Source organism: Sorex fumeus, unplaced genomic scaffold (assembly GCF_029834395.1).
Source record: "Sorex fumeus unplaced genomic scaffold, SorFum_2.1 ptg000169l, whole genome shotgun sequence".
NCBI classification, from domain to species: domain Eukaryota; kingdom Metazoa; phylum Chordata; class Mammalia; order Eulipotyphla; family Soricidae; genus Sorex; species Sorex fumeus.
Genome location: NW_026606226.1, coordinates 4,749,077 through 4,772,006, shown reverse-complemented (window position 1 = coordinate 4,772,006; position 22,930 = coordinate 4,749,077). Strand labels below are relative to the sequence as shown.

At 56.0% G+C, this 22,930-nt stretch overlaps 1 protein-coding gene across 1 annotated transcript; it reads left to right on the top strand.

The window, feature by feature from the left end:
* Positions 1 to 8,982: 8,982 nt before the first annotated feature.
* Positions 8,983 to 21,563, top strand: HTR3A (5-hydroxytryptamine receptor 3A). Its single transcript, XM_056107542.1, has 9 exons — positions 8,983 to 9,037; positions 12,041 to 12,207; positions 13,924 to 13,968; positions 15,653 to 15,762; positions 17,137 to 17,306; positions 18,988 to 19,148; positions 19,598 to 19,808; positions 19,901 to 20,101; positions 21,268 to 21,563. Exons 1-9 carry the CDS (start codon positions 8,983 to 8,985, stop codon positions 21,561 to 21,563), a joined length of 1,416 nt encoding a protein of 471 aa, XP_055963517.1.
* Positions 21,564 to 22,930: the final 1,367 nt, after the last annotated feature.

Here is a 22,930-nt window from a genome sequence, read left to right as displayed (position 1 = left end):
TTTCTTAGTAGGCTGGAAACTCATGACCCTGAGGTACGAAATGAAGTCTGACTTTCCAAAATGGATTTAGCAGTGGTTCTTTCACTGAGGAAGGAAATGTTCCCGGTGGACTGGGTGCAAGTCAGGGTGTGGCTGCAGCAAATCCTTCTGGGAGCTGAGGTGAGGATCCCTGTGCTCACCTTTTCAGCTTCCTGCAGTTTCCCAGGAGCTGGGGTATGGGGGGGTGAGGGGATCTTCCTCCAGATTCACTGCCCAGCCCTGCCAACTCCAGGAACTCTTGCTGTCAAGTTGCCTTCTCCTCGGGATGCTGTGACTGTACTTAGGGTGGGAGAATTCTCTCCCCGTCACAGGGGGCTGATTCTGATCCCATCTGCACAGTCTCTTATGCCATTTCAGCAAACTTCTCTGCCATTCGGACCCAGGTGTCTCGGGGTATGCGACCCTGCGTGCCCCTGGAGGGCCTCCCAGATGGGTTGTAAAGGCAAAGGGAGGGGCAGAAACCCAGCCACACCCCACTGGGGGGCAAGGCGGCCTCTGAAGGGCAGGGTGCCAGGCAGGATCCCAGAAGCGCTCCAGCCTCACACCTGCTTCCTGACACCCAAGCTTGGCACACCCCAGGCCTGTCGTGCGTGAGTCAGCCTGTCTGTCTGTTAACAGTGTCTGGCATCTACTGGCTAAGATCGGGACCTCTTGGGGCACCCAGGAGGGTTGCTCAGCAAATCCTGAGCCCCAGTGTCCTGGCCTCTGTCTGTAACCCAGACACAGACATCCCGTTCCATGATATACGGGCAGGTGAGGGCCCCCAAACACAAGCCGGTGTTCTACGGGTGGAGACAGACTCAAAGACAGCTAATTGTGTTGGCTATTAGGAGATTATTGGCATTAAACATGGTCACATGGGCTAGGAGGAGGTTGAGGGGCACTCAGGAAAGTGACTGGGGCGGGCAGAGACGAGACTAGAGCAATAGTTCTCCAAGCAGACAGTGTGAGCAGGGCTCAGCGGGCTGTGAGGGCCACTGGGAGGCTCAGGGAACCCCAAAAGAGATAGAGGACAGATCAGGGCTCAAAGGTGGGGAGAGCCCTGTGCAGGGAGCAGCCTGGCCCATTCCCTTTCCTCCATTACGAATGAGAGACACTGGCATCACTCGTCCCCTCAGGCATTCAGTGCACCGACTCTGGCGAGCACCTGGCAGGCTGATGGTTCAGCCCTATAGCACCCGTGCTCCGTTAAGCCTCACCCCTGCCTCCATCATGCCTCACTCCTACCTCTATCATGCCTCACCCCTGCCCTCCATCACACCTCACCCCTGCCCTTCATCACACCTCACCCCTGACCTCCATCACGCCTCACCCCTGCCCTCTATCATGCCTCACCCCTGCCCTCCATCACGCCTCACTCCTACCTCCATCATGCTCACTCCTGCCCTCCATCACGCCTCAGCCCCACCCTCCATCATGCCTCACCCTCACCCCTGCCCTTCATCACACCTCACCCCTGTTCTCTATCACGCCTCACCCCTACCTCCATCAGGCCTCATTCCTGCCTTCCATCACGTCTTGCCCCCACCCTCCACCATGCCTCACCCCCATCCTCCATCATGCCTCACCCCTGCTTTCCATCACGCCTCACTTCTGGCCTTCATCACTCCTCACCCCTGCCCTCCATCATATCTTGCCCCCATCCTCCACCATGCCTCACCCCCTTCGTCCATTATGCCTCACCCCTGCCCTCCATCACTCCCCACCCCTGCCTCCATTATGCCTCACCACTGTGCACCACCATGCCTCACCCCTGCCTCCATCATACCTCACCCCTGTGCTCTGTCACACCTCACCCCTGCCCTGCTGGCTGGAGACCTCCCTCTTCTGATGTATGTGCTGGAGGAATCGGGTGCTTCTGCTTTGGATGAGAACACCTGATGGTGGAAGGACGGTGGGCTCCTTCAGAGCCAGACTTCCACAGAGTGCCAAGGGAGAACAGTGCCAAGGGAGTGGAGGCTGTTGAGAGGCAGAGCAGGGCAACAGGGTCAGCAAGATTTCTGCAAAAGGGATGGCCGCCACTGCATCCTTGTGCTCGTAGAGACTGGCTGGGCTCATGCTGACTCGGGGACTGGACCAGAAGGTTCTAAAGCCCCGAGTGACGTTTCCCTGAGACTTCTAACTCAGGAGGGCGTGAAAAGCAAAGTGAGATCATGACCTCTGGGATGCGCCTTCGTGACAACTGAGGGTCACATACTCTCCCATCAATGTTGGGTGAACAAGAGAGTGGTCCCCCAAAGGAGGGGTCCTTGTGATCTCCTCAAGTTCTGCACAGGAGCTGTGGCTCTTGGGGAAAATAGCTGGTCCCTGAGTGACCCTTCACTGCTCCCCCTAGGCAAGAGGGAGACTGGGAACCCCATTGTCCCATCTCCACTCAGGGATGACCAACTAGTCTTCGGTTAAGTGCTCGGGCCCAGCATGGCACTTGGGCCCTACAGTGCTGGAGGCCGATAGGGCAACCCCCCTGGTGCTTGGGTGGTTTCCAGGCCATACCCAAAGGGACTTTGCAGGGGGACACGCATTTCTGGGGATGCAACTCAGGGCCTCCACATGCAGGGCAAGTGTCCCTAACTTCTGAGCTAGCTCCTCAGCCTTCTCCAGTTCTAATTTTTTTTTGTCTGTTTATTTTTCAGAAGGGCCACACTTGGCAATTCTCAAAGCTTGCTTCTGGCTCTGTGCTCAAGGATCACTTGCAGTGGCTCTCAAGAGGCCCCTCAGCAGTGGTAGGGACTGAACCAGAGCTAGCCTGAGCAGTGAGCATCTCTCCCTGTGTCCTCTCTCTGGCTCTCCTCTTGCACTCGAACCCAGGGAAGGAGCGAGAAGACTGACTCCTTCAGCCCAGCCATGGAGGAGCTTCAATGGGAGGCATACTGTCTTGCAGCTGAACATCCTGGGTAAGTCTCCAAATGCTCCAGTGCTCATCGTCCACCCCAAAGTGGAGCACAGTCACCTACGTTCCGGTGGGAGCAGAGACCTGCACTGTTAGCTCAGTGTTGTGACCCGCCACCCCCGCCACTCTCTTCTTTGGAAATTTCCAGAAAGGACTACTTTGTTCTCGCTGCCTCTCACAGACAGCCGGCTGGGCGCTGGGACTCACGTCTGCAGGATAAATAGGAAATGATTCAGATGGTACCCAGTGCAATTCAAGTTAAATATTAGAAGAAACTTTGTTTGGACTCCCAGAGGGACTGGTGAGCTCCTTCCTTTAAAAATCTCTCAGAAAAACAAATCATGCATTGATACTGATCATCCCAGAAGCCAGGGGCGGAGGCTGGACTAAAAGGCCTCTCTGGGCCCTTTCTCTCTAGAAATTAGAGTTCAAGTTAGAAAATTTAGCCAAAACCATCTTCTATCCGCAGGTCCAGCTCTGGGATGGCCAGATGGGCTCATGGCCCCTGGCCAGGAACAAAATGGCCTGTCTGGCCCCTTCCTCCCTGGAATTTAGTAATTCCCTTGAATTAGAGGGAAATTTCAGCCAAATATCCTTCTGCACCCAGGGCCGGCTCTGGGAGAACACGAGTCAGTAAAACCCCCGCACCAGCCCCGTCACGTCCCCTCAGTGCTGTTGACATTGCTGCCGATGCATTTTCTGGGGTCACTTACCCTTGCAACACCTGTGTTATTGGGGGGCTGGAATCTGGCCTCCCTCTCAAGGGTGAGAATTTGATGGAGTTTGGGGGAGAGGCAGAGTAGTCCCGGACAGGGAGGAAGATCCAGGGTCAGCTGTGGCCCCTCGTTGCCCCTCTGGCAAGCCTGGAGAAGGGGGGTTCCTTTGGGGCCGGGGTGGACATCCTTCTCCCTTTCTCCACGTGGACAGGGGAGAAGAAGGAACCCTGCCCACTTCAGTTCTCAGACCCCCTGTTGTTCTCATGGCTTGTGAGAAGGTGACACATGACTTCATGTCACTTAGGGAAACAGGCCCCGAATCTCCCTTGCAGGCAGCTCAGTTCTGTCCTCCATCTTGTTTTGTTCAGACGGTTCTCTCACTCCCAAGACTTCCTGTCTTCTCCTGCATAGGCTTGGAGGGCAAAGGTGGATATTGCCCACATGGGCAGGACTTCCAGGAAGGGCCGTGGGAGGACCCAAACTCTATCTCCATGGTCCAGGGCTCTCCACCTTCCAGGACCTGGCCTAGACTTCCAGGTGTTCCCAAAGAGCATCGCAGGGTCCCTAAGGCCCAGGGTTCTTCCCAGACCACTGACTGGGGTTCTCTCCCAACCTGCTCCTTGTTGGACTCCCCGTGGAAGGGAGACAAAAAATGCTCCCCTCCCAGGAGAATCATCCATCACCTGTGACCACCAAATGTGAGAAGAGGCTCTTACTTCCACTCTTTTTCTTTTCTTTTCTTTTTGGCTTTTTGGGTCACACTCAGTGATGCTCAGAGCTGACTCCTGACTCATGCACTCAGGAATCACTCCTGGTGGTGCTCGGGGGACCACCATATGGGATGCTGGGAATCAAACCTGGGTCAGCCACATGCAAGGTAAGCATACTATCTATCACCTACCTGCTATACTATCACTCCAGCCCCTCTTACTTTCACTCTTACCCAGTCAGAGGGCGAGAAGCCACTTCCCCAGGTACCCGGAGACAAAGGTAGGCTGAGTGGACACTGCTGGGGAGGAACTGTCCAGGGGCCAGGCTCCACAGAATAAAACCAAAATGCCAGCGCCTCTCTCTGGGGTGAGCCTGCTGAAGACGAGGGTCACCCCCAGCCCAGCCCACTGCCCACCACCAGGTTCTGTGACATTTGCACCAATGTGACATTTGCACCATTTGCCTTGCGGAGCCCAGGGTGGCAGGACACGGTGTTTCTGAAAGTGTTTGGTACCGGGAAGCTAGAAAACTTAATGGTCCATTAAGTCATCCCAGAGTCTTACTTATGACACTCTTCAATAAAAATATCTTTAATTAGCAGACTCATGGAGGGCCAGCCTAATGAGCCTGGCCTTTCCGCCAGAGCCACGAAGGCAGGAGGGAAGCTTCTAATTCACCCCTGGGATGAGAGCCAGAGTCTCATCCTCCCGGGAGGTGGCAGGTGGGGGAGACCTGCTTCCACTTCCTCCGCTCGCTCTAGAACCCGCACAAGTGGACGACGGTCGCCGGGACTCAATTTGCTCCATCACAAGACGGGACTGGTCATACTGCTGCCCTTCTAGGATACATGGCTTAGCCCATCATGTGGGGACACCGCAACAGCCCTAGCTGAGCTCTTACACCACAGTCACAGACGGTGACTTGACATGCAGTCAGAGCAGAGGACCGGTGGGAGGGGCCTGGTGCGAGGGCACATTTGGCAAATGCTTGGCAGCGGTGTTAGGGGTCAGGGCATCCACCCCAAAGGCCGGGCCGTGATGAAGGGTCAAACATGCACGTTCGAGAAAGAACCCCAGTGGGGAGGGAGGAGACTTCCTGTCCATGGGCATGCTATGGCTTCCCTTCTCTGGTCTCCCTGCTCCACTTTGGGAACTGAGTCAGACACTTCCCATCCTGGGGCTTCACGTTCCCCTGGGCAGAGAGCCTCCTAAGTCAGACCCCTCCACTCACGGATGTGTCAGATCCCTGGAATGGGAGGAGGGAGAGCACTTCCTGTCTGTGGAAAAGCACTTCCTGTCTGAGCCTAATTTCCTAATGTGCTCCTGGCTTCCTCCTTCACTACCCCGCCCCCCCCCCCCCCCCGGTGTGGAGTGGGAGATGGTGTCCCACATGGGCCCCCATGAGCTAGTGCCGAGCCTGAATGTCCTCCTCTGCAGAGGTCCCTGAAGTCACTAGGGGCTGAAGGGTCTGACTGCCTTAAGCACTGGAAACCTCCACCCCTCAACCTTTCCCTGCAGGTAGCCCCTTGGGGTATTTGTTAAATTATCTTTCACCTCTGGTGGTCACTGCACCTATCCCCTACCCCCACCCCATGTGTTATACCGTTAAACGCATTAATAGGAAATTTCTTGGGGGTCACTTCATTGACGGGCTGCAGAAGGTCACTGTTACTGTTATTGCTGTTGTTTTTAAGTTTATAGGTTTTAAAAGGTCAAGCTCTTGAGTGGTAAAACTTTTACAGATCCATAAACAGCGATGGTGGCAGATGCCACGGGAAAGGCTGAAGCCAGGAGTCACTGGCTCACAGCTCTGGACCCCACTGGCCCCGGGGCCTTGGGCAGGATGCAGAGGACTCAACACTCTGAGATTCTGTTTGCTAAATTTGCCCTCCCCACCCCACCCCCGGCAGTGCTGGGAGGCAGGTGAACCTGGCTCTGGTTCTTGAGGGACCATATGGGGTGCTGGGTATTGATATGGTGCCAGACAAGCACCATAACCCCTGGACTCTCTCGGGGGCTCTGGACTCTGTGTTTTGACCTGGGAAATAGCAGCGAGAAGAGTGATGGCGCGGTGGACAGAATCCAGGCCTAGTGGACACCTCTGGGCACAGGGATGGCCTCAGCCCCCTCCTCCCACTTTGTGTGGCCGGGGCCCTGGGAGCAGCTGGCCACTCAGGGCACACCCGGCCTCCGAAGCCCATGTCTTTTCATTGTCCACGCTGGCTGGCGGCCAGCCTCGTGTCTGCCTCCACGCCCTGGGAGGAGGCTGGCCGTCTGCCGGCAGAGCTCGGGAATCCAATTAGCCAGGCCGCTGCTCTCTGCTCACCCCCACGGCCACGCAGAGTTCACCAAGGCCTCGCGCTGATTCTCTGCTTATTTAAAAGGGGCAAAAGTGACTCCCACGTTTCATCAGAGGCGATGTACACCCCGCCCCTGGCCACGGCTCCGAGCCCCACCCCGTATGTTGTGCCATCAGGTCCATTAATAGGAAATTTCTTGGGGGAAGACTTGTTTGCTACCCCATCAAAGGGGCCCACAAGCGGTCCAGTTCCATCGAGGTCCTGGCCTGACCGGCTGCCTCTAATCCCGTTACCTAAGAGCCTAATTTCCTAATGTGCTCCTGGCTTCCTCCCTCACTAACCCAATTGGGCCAACCATGAGAATTCCAAGAATTCCTTGTAGAAGCCGGAACTGCATCTCTGTGTTCACCTGAACCCCCTCTCCTCCCGGGGTGGGTCTCAGCACTGCCCCCCACCCCGGCTAGCACCCAGCCTCCCTATTTTCACTCCCACTTTCCATTTCAATTTCCTACCATTTTCCCTTCTTAGCGCATCCACCTTTTCTTCTAGTTTCTTTTCGCTCTTTATTTCTTTTACTTCTCCCTGCTTTCTCTTTCTCTAACCTGCTCTCAGCTTTGAGCAAGTGTGTGTGTGTGGGGTCCCTCATGGATAGACAAGGGGCTTTGAATAGGACACTTTAGGCCGTGGAGTAAGGAAGCCAGGTGTCTGGTTAATTGTGTTAAATTCATACTGGAAGGGGAGAGAGAACAGGTGGGGGAGCATATGCCTCGCATATATTTCCTATGTATAGTAAATGTACAAGTATACGTGTGTGACATGAACTGAGCTATATGTGCAGCTATATACGACTTCTGGGGCCGTATCCAGTCGCTCTGGTGGTACTCAGGACCCCACAGGGCAGGAAATGGATCTTGGACTCGCACATTAATGCATGGAGCTCTCTCTTTGGCCTTACTTCATGGCTTCAATATGAATAAAAGTAAAGTAAAGGCCCTCCCGTTGATCACCGATTTGCTCGAGCAGGCCCAGTAACGTCTCCATTGGAGACTTTGTTGTTACTGTGTCTGGCATATCGAATACTCTCGGGAGGAATCGAACTCGGGTCGGCCATGTTGGCTGCGTGCAAGGCAGACGCCCTACCCGCTGTGGTATCGCTCCAGCCCACAAACGGGTAGGGCGTTCGCCTTACAAGCGGCCAACATGGCCGACCCGAGTTCGATTCCTCCGCCCCTCTCGGAGAGCCCAGCAAGCTACCGAATATCAAGGAGTATTCGATATGCCAAACACAGTAACAACAAAGTCTCCAATGGAGACGTTACTGGGCCCGCTCGAGCAAATCAATATGAATATATTTTAAAAATTGTATTTTTATTTTATTTTATTTTTATTACAACACCATGATTTATGAAGTTGTCCATAGCATAGTTGTTTCCGGCATTTAGTGTTCCAGCACCACCCCTGTGGTGACCTTCCCTCCATCAATGTCCCCAGTTTCCCTCCCAATCCCAATCTGTCCCCTTAGGGACATGACAAATTTACTTTATGCTGCGGGTTCCAACAAAACTTCAATGGCAAATAGGATGATCAGAAAATAAATCAGTCAAAGCCAATTTCTGATGGCTATATGATCATAACCTATGTAAATAAGGAAATTAAAACCGTTTAATTCAATACAACAAAGTACCTCTTCTCATGTCTATAAGTAAGTTTTCAACTCTGGGACCTAAAATATATTGCATTACATTTTTAAATATGAATATTTAAATGAGAATGAAAGGGTCCCCCTTTCTCGGCAGAGATCCCCCCACCCCCGGGCTCGAGGTCCCCTGTGTGGTCCTGTGGGGACCCCTCCTGGTCTCGTCCTTTACCCCAGCCCACCCTATGGCAGCATCGGGGCACAGAGTTACTTTTTCTGTCTATGGGAAAGGAAGACAGTCATGAGGGTGTTCCTGCAGAGAGCTACCTCCAGGCTCCTGGCTCCAGCATCACCCCAACCCTGAGCAACATCTGGGGCGACTCGGCCAGGCCACCAGACTGAAAAGGACTTCGCAAGACATCAGCCAGGCGGAGCGGGCAGGCCTCCTCCCTGGGGGTCCCCCCTCCCCTGGTGCGGGTTCCCAGGGACTCCCTCCTGCTGGCTCGCCCCTCCCCTCCTGCTCGGAAACCTGATCCCGAAGAGGAGGAAGCGCTGGTTGGAGGGCTCGGCGGCCTCCCAGCCCTGGTGGCCAGCCCTGGTTTGCAGCCGCAGAAATTCGCGGAGAGCCGCAGCGGGTTGGTTGATCTCAGGGCTCACCTGCAGGGCCGCACCGGGCAGGCGGGAGGGCACCATGCTGCTGGCTCTGCTCGCCTCACTCCTGCCTGTGCTCCTGGCACCGGGAGAAGGTAAGGGCCCATGGGAAAGAGGCAGGACTTGCACCACCTGGGAGTTGGGCAGTCTGGTGGGGGTGGGGTTTTGCATGTTAGGTGCCCTCAGGTTGGGGCGTGGATGTGGCAGCCGGGTCAGCTGTCACCCCTCTCAGCTCGAGACCACGCCGCTTAAAAGTTGGGCAGATGGGGCAGATGGGGCCGGAACACAAGCACAGAGGAGAAGGCAGGGCATTGCCATGCATGCGGCTGACCCAGGTTCAAACCCCAGTGCCCTGTAAGGTCCCCCGAATCCCACCAGGAGTGATCTAGGAGCCCAGAGCCAGGAGCCAGCCCTGCACACTGCCAGGGGTGGCCCCCAAACCAAAACAAAAAAGTTGGGAGGGGTGAGCCCTGGTGAGCGATGCCTGGTGGCCAGCAGGCTTGCAGAGAAGAGATTCCGCTGTGGGAAATGTGGGTGCTGGCCTGGGAGAGGACCCCTGGCATCCGTTGGCAGTGGGCAATAGCTGTGGGGTGTTGGAGCCCATGTCGTCACCCCCTTTATGCTGGAACTGTCTTCTCCAGGAGGGAGAGCTTCACTGTTCGGTCACGCCAGCTTGTTAGAGCTGAGATGGGGTCAGTGGGTTAAGAGTGTTCGTGCTGGGTTTCCCCGCCTCCTGCACTGGCCTGTGAGCCTGTTTTCAGAGGCTCCCTTCCAGGGGCCGGAGCTGTGGGACCCCCAGGCACGGTGCTTGTCTGGCATGTGCCTGTCCCAGCTTCTGTCTCCAACACACCCCGATGGTCCCCAGAGTCCCAGGAGTGAGCCCTGAGCAGTGTTGGGTGTGACCCTAAAATCAGACCAAAAATTCCTTTCTGGGGCTTAGTTCCAACATCACCAAACTTCTCTGCGTGCCCCTTCTCCCTTCCTGCCTGCCTGCCTTATCCAAGGGCCTCACAAAAGGATCCAGTTCCATCCAGCTGGGGAGGCCAGGGCAGTGCTGTCCAGACACTGGGTAGGTTTGAGGGTGACTGGGCACAGAGGTCCCCTGGGTGCTGCATCAGAAGAGCCACCCTGGGCTCAACAGGGCTGGTCTGAGCATCTGCCACCGGCAGTGAGCTGAGGCCCTGAAGGGCCCAGGCTGTTCTGTGTCCAGGGGACAGGTGTGGGCCAGGGTCCTTGGGATCTTGGGGCAGTGCAGACGCAGGGGAGGTGGGTTTGAGTCTTAGGCCCTGCTTCTGTGGGACCCGGCATTCCCCTGTCTTGCGGTGACTTGGCTGAAAACGAGCTCTCCTGATGGCCAGAGTGAGTAACATGTGTTGATGCTGTCCTGAAGGAGAGAGAGCCAGTGGTCCCTTGTCCCTTCCCTGCGGAGCTGGCCCTGAGGGATGCAGGCAGCTGGGAGATTGCACGGGGCTGTGATTTTCCAGAGAGCCACTTGGGGGCGCTCGCCGTGGGGACTGGTCCGGCCTGGCCCTGAGTGCATCACCTGCTGGCTTCCCTCACAGTCATGGTCCAAGTTCCTGGTCCCTCTCAGCCAGTGTTTCCATTTTCCAGAAGGTGGAGGGCAAACAGGCTCACGGAGTTCCTGTCACTGGGGTGAGGCTGGGTTTGGGGCTGAGTCCTCCTGCTGCCTCCCCCAGGTCCTCCCGGCCTCCTCCTCATTCCCTCACATTGCCCTGTGAAGGCCTGGCATTCCGCTACCCAGGGGCGGGTGTGTCTAGATGCAGGATGGGGGGGTCTTCTTGGGTGGATTTTGTGGGTTCCAGGATGTCTGTCCCCTTCCATTCTTCACCAGTCCAGCCTGGTCAAGGAGACCCAGAGGGGCTGGGCAGACCCAGAAATGTGCCCCTGTGGACATAGGATGGCCAGGTGGGAAGGGACCTGGGCCTGGGGGGGTCTCTCTGCCTCCCAGGGTGGGGCACAGTTCAAACCCCAGCACCCAATGGGGAAAAGGCACCAGAAGAGTCACAAGAGGAATAGGGTCTTTAGGGGTGCTTCCCCCACACCCACAGATTCCCTTGGGCTCCTGCTACACACACAGGCACAGTCACACTCACATTAGGCTCACAAACTCACAATGACACACAACTCACACTCACACATGCTCACATACGGAGTTAAACATACACACTCACATGCATGCATGCATGCACATGCACTCACACACACACTCATACAGCCACATACACTCACATTGACACATACACATATGCACACACTAACACATACACCCCGTACACCCTCATACATACTCTCCTGTATTCACACAAACACACTCATGCACACATGCATACACACTATTCACACACTCATGCATACACACAACACATAGACATATTCACATACATACACTCATGTACACATATGCACACACTAACACAATACACCCTATTCACCCTCATACACTCACATATACTCATAAACACATGCATATACACTCATACTCTCACATGTACTCACACAATCACACTCACGCACACACACTCATATACACATGCACACTCATACACTCACATATACTCACACACAAACACAGTCAGGCACACACATACACTCACACATGCACATTAATACACTCACACATGTACAAATACACGCACACACCCTCATTACTCACACATACTCATGCACACACATACATTAATACACTCATATATATATAAATACACGCACACACATACACTCACATATACTCACACACAAACAGTCAAGCACACACACTCACACATACTCATGCACACCTGCACATTAATACGTTCGCATATATACAAACACATGCACACACACACTCATACATTCACACACTTGTACACACTCACACACATCCTCACCCTGCTCCCTCTCACCCGCATTCAACATTGCTCTTCAGCCTGGCCCGGCACTGGCTCCTATGTGTTAGGGGCACTTTGTGTTCGGGACTCCCGAAGCCTGAGTGCTTTGAGCTGCCTGCAGGGTGCAGGGGCCTTCAGAGAGGCGGGTCGGTGGGGACAACACTCTCCATGGGGGTCCGAGAGTGAACTTAGGACTCTCCACCCTCCCAGCCAGGCAGAGGGGGGCACTCCCAGCCCACAGCGGCCCGGAGCCACCTCTGCAGCGGCTGTCTCGGCACCTCCTGGCCAGATACCAGAAGGGCGTGCGACCCGTGCGGGACTGGAGGACGCCCACCACCGTGTCCATCGACGTCATCATCTACGCCATCCTGAACGTGGTGAGAGCCCAGCACGGGTCCCGCTTGGAGTTGGGCCTGGGAGTGCGGGATGGGAGGAGGCGGTCGTGATGGCTGGGACGCAGCTCAGGACGCAGATGGGGTCCCTGAATCTCCCCACCCCACCCCCCACCAGCAGGCCTCACCGCGGGACCATCTGTCTTCAAGCTCTTGGAGGTGTCACACTTGGGGTCTCCATGCCCACAGGGCGTTTTATACCGTCACGGCTCGGCTGCTGCAGACCCTCTAGATCTGCGTCTTCATCAGTCCCAAGCAGGGCGAGTGCAGGGCGGGGTTGTCTGGGGGTGGCAGCTACACGGAGGCCACAGGTACCCCCATCACCAAGCCCAGCTCAGCACAGGCAGAGCATCTCTGGGCTGCAGAACATCTCTCACGAAGGAGCTGTCCATCAGCGCCAGGGCCGAGTTAGGGCTGCCGGACTCGGAAACTGACCTTTATATGGGGTGCAGATGCATGAATGGACAGACAGACAGGGTTGTGCTGAAGAATCATCTCCCAATGTGTTATGTGTATTATCTATGTAAGATGTGTCAAATCATGAACACATATACAATTTTCATAACATAGTAGAAGACAACAGAAGATCAGTATGATTAAACCTTTTGCTATTGCAATATTTCATTCTGTTGTATATTTATTGTTAAAAGTCATAGATGTTAGTAGTACTGTAGCACTGTCATCCTGTTCATCGATTTGCTCGAGCTGGCCCAGTAACGTCTCCATTGTGAGACTTGTTGTTACTGTGTTTGGCATATCGAATACGTCACAGGTAGCTTGCCAGGCTTTGCTGTGAGGGCGAGAGATTCTCGGTAGCTTGCCGGGCTCTCCGAGAGGGGCGGAGGAAACGAACCCAGCATGGCCAGGCCAGCCGCGTACAAGGCAAACGCCCTACCGCTGTGTTATACACCACATATACATGTTAGAATTAAGAAGGAAATTCTGGTGTTAGGTAGATGGCTCTGAGGGCTAGTGTTCGTGGGTTTGCATGTGGGAGTCTCACATTTGATCCCCAGCACCCCATGGTTCATGAACTCTGCTGGGAGCAGCCCTGAGCACTGGGTGTGGCCCAAAGAGGGAGGAAGGGTGGGAGGGAGCAAGGGAGGAAGGAAGGGAGGAAGGAAGGAAGGAAGGAAGGAAGGGGAGGAATGGAGGAAGGAAGGAATGGAGGGAGGAAGGGATGGAGGGAAGGAGGGAGGGAGGAAGGAAGGAAGAAAGGGAGGAAGGAAGGAAGGAAGGAAGGAAGGAAGGAAGGAAGGAAGGGGAGGAATGGAGGAAGGAAGGAATGGAGGGAGGAAGGGATGGAGGGAAGGAGGGAGGGAGGAAGGAAGGAAGAAAGGGAGGAAGGAAGGAAGGAAGGAAGGAAGGGAGGGAGGGGAGGGAGGGAGGAAGAGAGGGAAGGAGGAAAAGAGGGAGGGAGGAAGAGAGGAAGGGAGGAAGAGAGGGAGGAAAGGAGGAAGAAGAAAGTGAGGAAGGGAGGGGAGGAGGGAGGGAGGGAGGAAGAAAGAAGAGAGGGAGGGGGGAGGGAGGAAGGGAGGGAGGGAGGGGAGAAGGAAGGGAGGAAGGAAGGGGAAAGCTGGCCAGGGAGCTTCTCCTGCTTGGTGACTGCCCGCCCTTCCCTTCCCAGACAGCAGGGGCATGGGAGAAAGCTCCCCGGTGGTGTCCAGGGCCCCTGTTGTCCAGCTCCCTTTCCTTTCACAGGACGAGAAGAACCAGGTGCTGACCACCTACATCTGGTACCGCCAGGTGAGCCCATCTGCCCCCTCCCTGGGCTGGACTTGGGGCCTGGTGAGGGCGAGGCTTGGGGCAGGCTGGTGAGATGATGAGTGAGAGTCAGGGTCTGAGAGAGCCCCTGAGCATCCTCCGCCCGCTCCCTGCTCTGAGCTCCTTCCTCATTCCTGTAATGCCAGCACTTCCTCCGACTGACCGCTCACCCGGCCGCCACTTGGCTCTCCGCACTGCCCTAATTGCTAGAACGTTCTTCCTTCTATTAAGCCAAATTGGAGGCCAATCAGGTGATGGAAGTCGGCCGAGTCCATCCACTCAGCCCTCACGTCTTTGGCTCTCTCCCCTCGCCTCTGCTCTCACGGGCATCACCCTATGACCAGGTCCCTGAGCCCAGGGGCAGAGGGTGTTTCACAGGTGGCAGGAGAGGGCAGGGGAGGAGAGGGGAAGGGAGAGGAGAGGGAAGGGGGGAGGGGCAGGGAGGGAGGAGGTGGAGGGGAGGGAGAGGGAGAGCATGGAATGGGAGAGAACTGTGGGAGGAAAGAGGAGGGCAGGGGGAACAGGGAAGGGAAGGAGAGGGGAGAGGAGGAGGTGTGGAAAGGTGGGAAGGAGAGGAGGAGAGGGAAGAAGAGGAGAGAGAGGAGGACGGTGGGGAGGGGAGGGGTGGGGAGGCAGGTAAAGGTGGATGATGTGGTCTCCAGACTGTCCAGCCCTGGCCCCTGGGCTGGGGGAGGCGGCAGGGCAGAGAGAGGCTGAGACAGAGGTGGGGCGCAGGAGGATGAGATTATAGAGCGGGGTCTCCCCAGCTCTCACAGGTGCCCTCCACCCCAGTGCTCCGGATCCCAGACGCAGAACCAGAAAGCCGATTCCCCGATGCTCTGGTCGGCCTGAGGAGTTATTCTCCTGAGTTCATGGAGACCCCAACATGGAGGGGCTTCCCAGCTCTCTCCGGGAGACCCCTGGCCTGGGTCCCACCTCTGGCCCCTCAGAACCCTCCCTGTCTGCCGAAGCAGGATGGGGCGGAGCCCCCGGGCCCAATGGCAGATGCCAGGTCGGCCGTGAGGGCAAGGGCCAACAGAGCAGAGAGGAGCCACCAGGCCCTGCCCGGGAAAGGGGTTGCAACTTGTCCTGGGGGAGGGGCTGACCCTTCAGAGGTGGCTGCTCCCTGCAGAGGCAAGAAGAAAGCTGCTCCCTGCATTCTGTGCCACATAGCTGGAACCCACAAAGGACCCAGTTCACAGGTTTTAAAAGTCGAGAGGCTACGGCTGTAGAGATGGTGGTTCAGGAGTTAATCCACCAGTCCTGTCGCCAGCACTACCTGGTCCCCTGATGACTGCTAGGAGGGACCCTGAGCACCCCCAGGTGTGATCCCCCACCCATGCAAGTGCTTACCTTCATTCTGGTGTCCCTCACTCAAGAGCTGTCCCCCCGGAACTGAGGCAGGGGTGAAGCGACAGGAGGCTCGGGCATGCACGTGCAGACCAGGATGCAAGGAGCTCTTCCTGGAGACTGCAGTAGAGGATGGGGGTCCCCACCATTCGCAGTGGCCCGGGCTTTCCCAGGCTGTGTCTGTGGGTGCAAAGACCGGGGGTCACAGGCACCCAGACTCCCCCCATAATGTGCCCGCCTATTGCCTGGACACGAAGGGGTGCAGTGGTCCTGAGTTGTTGGCCTCCAACCTGAGATGAGGGGTGCCCCCCTGCAGTTCTGGACGGATGAGTTTCTCCAGTGGCAGCCCGAGGACTTCGACAACATCACCAAGCTGTCCATCCCCACGCACAGCATCTGGGTCCCCGACATTCTCATCAACGAGTTGTGAGTGCTGGCAGGGACCGAGGGCTGGGGGCATTGGTGGCTTGGGAGCGCTGGCTTTGAGGCGGCCCACCCTCAAACGCGCAGAAGAGAAGGGGCCCACGTCCTCTCTGCGTGCCTATTTCTTCCTTTAAATGCCCTATTTTCCATAGACCAATATTGAACCCAAACTTTTCCCTCCAGGGGTCCCGTCTGGGGCGAGGCAGCCAGTGGTGATGCCACAGAGTTAGAAGTTAGAGTAGCCTAACGAGGGACAGGGCAGGTCACCCCCATCCCCCCACTCCCTCCCACTCATTTATTTCAATTGCCTCCTCCCTCTGCTGCTAAGTCACCTCTGTCCCTGACAGTCTATACCTCAACAGGAAGTGCTCCCCCATAGGAAATGGCTCCCTCCACTGGGAGTGCCCCTCCTAAGGGAAGTGGCTCCCCTACAGGATGTGACTCTCCCATAGGACGTGGCCCTCTTATAGGAAGTGGCCCCCTACAGGAAGTAGCTCTTTTACAGGAAGTGGCACCCCCTAAGGAAGTGGTACCCCCTAAGGAAGTGGTCCCCTACAGGAAGTAGCTCTTTTACAGGAAGTGGCACCCCCTAAGGAAGTGGTACCCCCTAAGGAAGTGGTCCCCTACAGGAAGTGGTTCCCCTACGGGAAGTAGCTCTTTTACAGGAAGTGGCCCCCTACAGGAAGTGGCACCCCCTACAGGAAGTGACCCCCTTACAGGCAGAGGCTTCCCTATGGGCAGTGGCTCTTCCACCCTTTGCACCTCTACACGGCATCTCCATCCTGGATCCTCTTCTGGTTTCACTCCTTGAACTTTCAAGTCAAGGGTAGAGCCAATGACCGGGGGAGTCCAAAGTTGCCCCCTGACTCTGGAGTGCCACTCACCCCGTAGTTAGTTGAGCAGAGCAGCTGACCTAGGGGCCCAGGCAGGTCCTGCATGGCTCAGCTGGAGGAAGTCCCAGACAGGTAGGGTCTGGGGACGTTTCACTTCACAGAACTTCCAGGGATAAGGGACAAAGGGGAACCAGGTGCTGCCCCCACCAAAGCTGCCCACTGCCACCAGCTGTCCGGTGGTAGTGGGCAGCTGAGCACTGTGCGGCCCATGGAAAATTCGCTGGGCATGTTCCTTCCGCCCGTGGGTCAAGGGCCCAGGGGTTCCTTGCACACCACCTTGACAAATAAAGAAACGCCCTTACCTGACATTGGTAGGTAAGGTGGCGTCAGGTGGGCAAGAAGGTTGAAAACACCTGTTTCAAAGTGGGTCAGAGAGGGTGGGGGGCCTTCTGGGGTCTCTACCCTGTGGCTTATTCCGAGAGCATCAGCCTCGGGGCTACACCTGCTACTTGAGCCCCCACCCTGACCTCTCTCCCCTGGCCAGCGTGGATGTGGGCAAGTCCCCAGAGATTCCATACGTGTACGTCCAGCATCAAGGTCAGGTGATGAACTACAAGCCTCTGCAGGTGGTGACCGCCTGCAGCCTGGACATCTACAACTTCCCCTTTGACGTGCAGAACTGCTCGCTGACCTTCACCAGCTGGCTACACACCAGTGAGCGGGGGAAGGGGGCACTCCTAGGGGGCTGGGGGTGGGGGGAGACCCGCCCGTGAGGTGTGCACCCCCCGGCTCACCCAACTTACCTCTTCCTTGCTCCACACCTACTAGCTCCGTTGCCTCCTCCCCACTTCTAGCAGAGCTGACACTGCCTTGTCACCCCCTCTACATGCCAGGCCAAGGACAATGCAGGAACTGGCACCAGACCTGGCACCAAATCTCTGATGCTCCCCCCCCGCCCGCCCAATCCCAGCCATGTTCACCTCAGCTGGAGTCTCCATAGCTTCGTCCCATCTGCTTTCCTTCCCTGTCATTGGCCAGGACTCACACTCAAGCTCAGCTGCTCACTAAGGCTCGCTACAGTGCTCACACATATTTGCTGGGGGTGGGTGGGTGGGTTAAACTCTTGACTGCAGTGCTCAAACATCTTTGGAGCCATGGCATTTGCTGGAGGTCACACTCTTTAGTTGAGGTGCTTGCAGAGCAGTCCGAAGCCACTTGTAGTGCCTCGCAGAGCTGCCAAGATCATGCAAGGCGCATGAGGCGGGAGTGGGAATTGAACTCTCCACCTCATGCTTGCAAGGCAATGCATTAGCCATTGAGCCATCTCCCAGCCTCCTTCCATTTACTCCTGTCCTGGCCAACACGTGCTTCTCACAGTCCTGAGGAAGCTTATTAAAATGCAAATTCGGAGGGCTGGAGCAATAGCACAGCCTGTAGGGTAGGGCGTTTGCCAGCATCCCATATGGTCCCCCGAATCCCACCAGGAGTAATTCCTGAGTGCAGAGCCAGGAGTAACCCCTGTGCATTGCCAGGTATGACCCCCCCAAAAGCCAAAAAAATGCAAATTTGATTATGGTTCAAACCTTCTATTGCCTTAAGAACCTCAAAACCAATCTTAATTTTTCTTTTTTTTTCAAAAATATGGCACACTCCCCAATTATTGGGCTAACCCTAGGGACCTACCAAGGTCTACCCAACACCCCAGCCTCCTCTTCTGCAAGGAAAAACCACCTTTATTCAATTTGCTTCCTAGTGATCATTCCCCTGGATCCTTCTCTGGCCTTTGCATCTAGACATTTACACACATGCATGGAAAACACAAAAGTTATATACTAGGTTTTGATTTTACATGAATGTGTCATATATTTTTTTTTCATTTCATTTCATCATCCTGTTATTCGTCGATTGCCTCGAGCAGGCCCCAGTAACGTCTCTTTCATCCTAGCCCTGAGATTAAATTCAAGGCTCTTTAGGAGAATGAGACCCATCATTGTTACTGGTATTTGGCATATTTGGTATGCCACGGGGAGTTTGCCAGACTCTGCCCTGTGGGCAGGCTACATTCAATAGCCTGCAAGTTTGTCCAAAGTAGGAATGAGACAATAAGATGTCATAAAAAAAAAATATATATATATATATATATATATATATATATACAAGTATATAATCGGCTATCAGTTGATTTTTTTTTTTTTACTCACCAAGAAGTCTTGGACATTTTTCCAGGTTAATTTAGCTCTTTGCTCCTAAGTTTTCTCTTGAGGAATAGCTCAGGATTTGGATGCCACCGTTTACTGAGCGTTTTCCCCACTGATGTGTTTCTGCGGCGGACACTCCATCCCACGGGCGTGTCTGGGTATCTGTGTCTTTGCTCGCTTGCTCGCCTCCTTCTCAGTCCAGGACATCAACATCTCTCTGTGGCGCCTTCCGGAAAAGGTGAAGTCAGATAAGAGCATCTTCATGAACCAGGGCGAGTGGGAGCTTCTCTCGGTGCTCACCCAGTTTCGGGAGTTCAGCATTGAAGGCAGCGACACCTATGCAGAAATGAAGTTCTATGTGAGTGGGACATGGCGCCCCTGAGGGAGGGCACCCCGTAGGCTTTGCGAGATGTCGGGGGGGGGGCTAGGAAGATAACACAGGGGCAGGCTTTGATCCTTGGCATTGATGGAGTGGCCGGGGTCACCCCTGGGACCCCACATCCAAGGTCTTGCATTGAATAGCCCACCGGATTGACTTTGAATCCAGTGTCTCCCCCCCCAAACACACAAAACCAAGAAGAAATCAATAGGCATGTTGGGAAGAGGCTGCCTGGCCTCTTCTTGGTTCTGAAATCGCTCTGATTCCTGGAACTCTGGCCAGGTGCCCAGGGACACTGGGCCGAGTGGTCCCTGATGATCCTGGTGGACTCTGTCCCTCACCTGCAGACTGTCCACACAGCTATAGCCTCTGGGTGCTGATTCCAGGTTGATGTTCTGGGTTCCCCACGGTTACTCTCTCGACTCCAGGTGGTCATCCGCCGGCGTCCCCTTTTCTACGTGGTCAGCCTGTTGATGCCAAGCATCTTCCTCATGGTCATGGACATCGTGGGCTTCTACCTGCCCCCGAACAGCGGCGAGAGGGTGTCCTTCAAGATCACCCTGCTCCTGGGCTACTCCGTGTTCCTCATCATTGTGTCCGACACACTGCCGGCCACGGCCATCGGCACCCCACTCATCGGTGAGTCCTAGTCCCGGGGCCAAGGCAGAGGGTCCCTTCCTCGGCTCTCTCCCACCCTCTGCTCGTGTCCCCCCACCCCGTGGGGTGCACAGGCGTCTACTTCGTGGTGTGCATGGCCCTGCTGGTGATCAGCCTGGCCGAGACCATCCTCATCGTGCGGCTGGTGCACAAGCAGGACCTGCAGCGCCCAGTGCCCGCTTGGCTGCGCCACCTCGTCCTTGACCGCGTGTCCCGGCTGCTGTGCCTCGGGGAGCAGCCTCCACCCCCTGCCACCTCCCCCCGTGCATGTGCAGGTGAGAGGATGCGGCCCGTTCTCCTGGAGAGACAGAGGGGTCCCTTGGGGGTTCAAATCACAGCCAGGGGCTAGAGGGAAGGGTCAGGCATGGGGGACGGTGAAGGCACCTGCCTGGCATCCCACCAGCCCTGGTTCCGTCCCCAGCACCAGGTACAGTCCCCTGATACTGCCAGGGGCACTTCTGAGCACAGAACCAGGAGCACCCCTGAGCACTGCTGGGTGCGACCCCTCCTGAATTTAAAAAACAAAGCGCAGAAGACAGGGTTTCTAGTCCTGCCCCTCCATGCCCAGGCCGGGTCCAAGGCCAAGTATAGGCGCCACCATGGCGGGCCTAGGGCTCTCGGGCATTACCCCAGCTCTGCTTCTTGGTGTGTGTGTGTGTGTGTGTATGTGTGCACATGGGCGCATGTGCATGTGTGTGGTTGTGTCTGTGTATGCATACGTGTGTGTGCGAATGTGTTCATGTGTGTACATGTGTGCAAGTGTTTGTGTGCATGTGCAAGTGTGTGCATGTGTGGTTGTGCATGTGTGTGAGTGTGTGTGCACATGTGTAGTGTGTGTTCATGTACATGTGTGTATAGTAAGTGAATGTGTGTGAGTGTGTGTATGTGCATGTATGCATGTGTGTGTGCATGTGGTGTATAGTGCATATGTATGTGTACGCATATAGTGTGTGCATGTATGTGCATATGTCTCTGTGTGTGCATGTGCATGTATGTGCATGTGTGTGTGAGGTGTGTTGCGGGGCTGCTGATGCTTTGTGTTGGATCTGATCGCAGGCATCTTCCCGGCAGCCCAGTTGAACTTCCTCTTGGCTGGGTCTTGGGGAGACACTTGGCGCTGCTCAGGGCCTGTCAGCTCTGTGCTTGGGGGGAGGGGGTCCAGTGCTCTCGAGGGGGCCACAGTGCAGGCAGCAAGCCCAGGCCTCCCTTGGGCAAACAGGCTCTGGCTACAGCCTTCCAGACTGTCTGCAGTGATATTTCTGCAGGCCACAGGGGCATGTCTCAGGTTTCAGTCCTCTTTGGTCTATTATTTGGCCTCCTAGGGCTTGGGGGCCCTTAGGACCACACTCCGTCATGCTCGGGAGGCCTGGGAGTGCAGGAGGTGCCCTGGGGCCCTCCACCCGCTGGGCCTCACTCCCTGTCCAATGCTCCCTGCTTCTAGATGGGAGCCACTGCAGCCCTCCGGGCGCACCCTGTGAGCTGGAGAAGCCTCCGCGGGCCAGCGGCAGCCCGTCCCCACCACCACGGGCTGCCTCACTGGCCGTGCGTGGGCTGCTGCAGGAACTGACCGCCATCCGCCTCTACTTGGAGCGGCGGGATGAGAGTCGCGAGGTGGCCCGGGACTGGCTGCGGGTGGGCTCCGTGCTGGACAGGCTGCTCTTCCGCGTCTACCTGCTGGCTGTGCTGGCCTACAGTGCCACGCTCATCTCGCTCTGGTCCATCTGGCAGTACTGCTGAGCATGCGCAGGTCAGGCCGCGGGAAGGCCCGGTGGACACTCACCCTGCCCAGTCTCTCACGCCCTTCAGCTCTACAGACCCAGCCAGTACCCTACTGGCCTCCCACTTCTTAGGCCCCTCAACTCTGTGTGGCAAACCCAGCTTCCTCCCTGCCCTGGTCCATCCTTGGCTGCCTCCCAACACTCTTCCACCCCAGCCCTCACTTCCTTCTTAGCGTCCAGCTTCAGGCTCTCCACTGGCCTGAAGCCCCCCCCCCCCCATAAGGAGCCTCAGTACCCTGCACCTTTCTCTGCAGTTTCAAAGCCCGATTCCCCAGCTCTCTACCCCAGGCTCTTTCTTGAGCCCTAAAGGTACCTTCATCCCTATCCCCTCTGGCACTCCCTCCAGGCGCTGCTCCTGTTCCAGGAGGTGTGGGGGGTGCAGGGGTAATAAAATCAATGACACTTTCAACTCACCTGCGTCCATTGTCAGCCGCTGGGGGCGGGTGGACAGCTACTGATGAGGTTTGGGAATGGCCCGGCTTCCCCCAGGGCATGGCGTTAGGAAGAAGCAACCTCAGAAAGTGCATGCTTCCCCCCCTTTTTTCCCCCAGGAACCCCCAGACTGGGGGGCCATTGGGTCCACCTTGGTGCATGGTCCCATTGGGCCAGAGCCCCTCCCTCTCTCTTGCCCAGCGCTTCCTTAACCACATCTTTGGGTCACTTCCTCACTGGGGATCCCTAATAATTGCAGGGCGGAGTGTTTGCAGGTAGAAGCAGAGTTTGATTTTTTTTTCCTATGGTGCTGGAGATCACACCCAGGATCTCCAACATGTAAGATAAATGCTCTAGCAATGGCTACTTAAACCCCCTGGCAATGAAGTTTAAATTCCATCTTCAAGGACCAGAGAGATAGTACAGTGGGTAGTGCACTTGCCTTGCATGTGGCCAACCTAGGTTCAATCCCAGTACCCTATATACTCCACCGAGTCCCACCAAGGTTGAGTCCTGGCATCACCCAGAGTGGTTCAACAGCCAAAACCAAAACCAAAACAACTCCATCTTCCAGGCCCTTGGAGGTGGGACTTAAGGTGTAGGGTCAGGACCAGAACCACCAAGTAAGTGGAGGGTTAGGAAGGGGGATCCCTGATGCGCCCCTTCTCTTCTCCACAGAGATTCTAGAAGGGCCAGTGTCCACTGGTTGGGCTCTGGGCTCTGGACTCAGGGCAGCTGAGAGCAAACTGCCCTCCTGCCAGAGGAGCCGGGAGGAGAGGCAAGGACGTCAGCACCTTGGCCAGCACCCACACTGGTTTGGGGCTCACCAACGCCTAGAAAGCTGAGCTGGGCTCTCGACTGCCCATGCAGTTTGCGCCCCAAAAAATGCAAAAA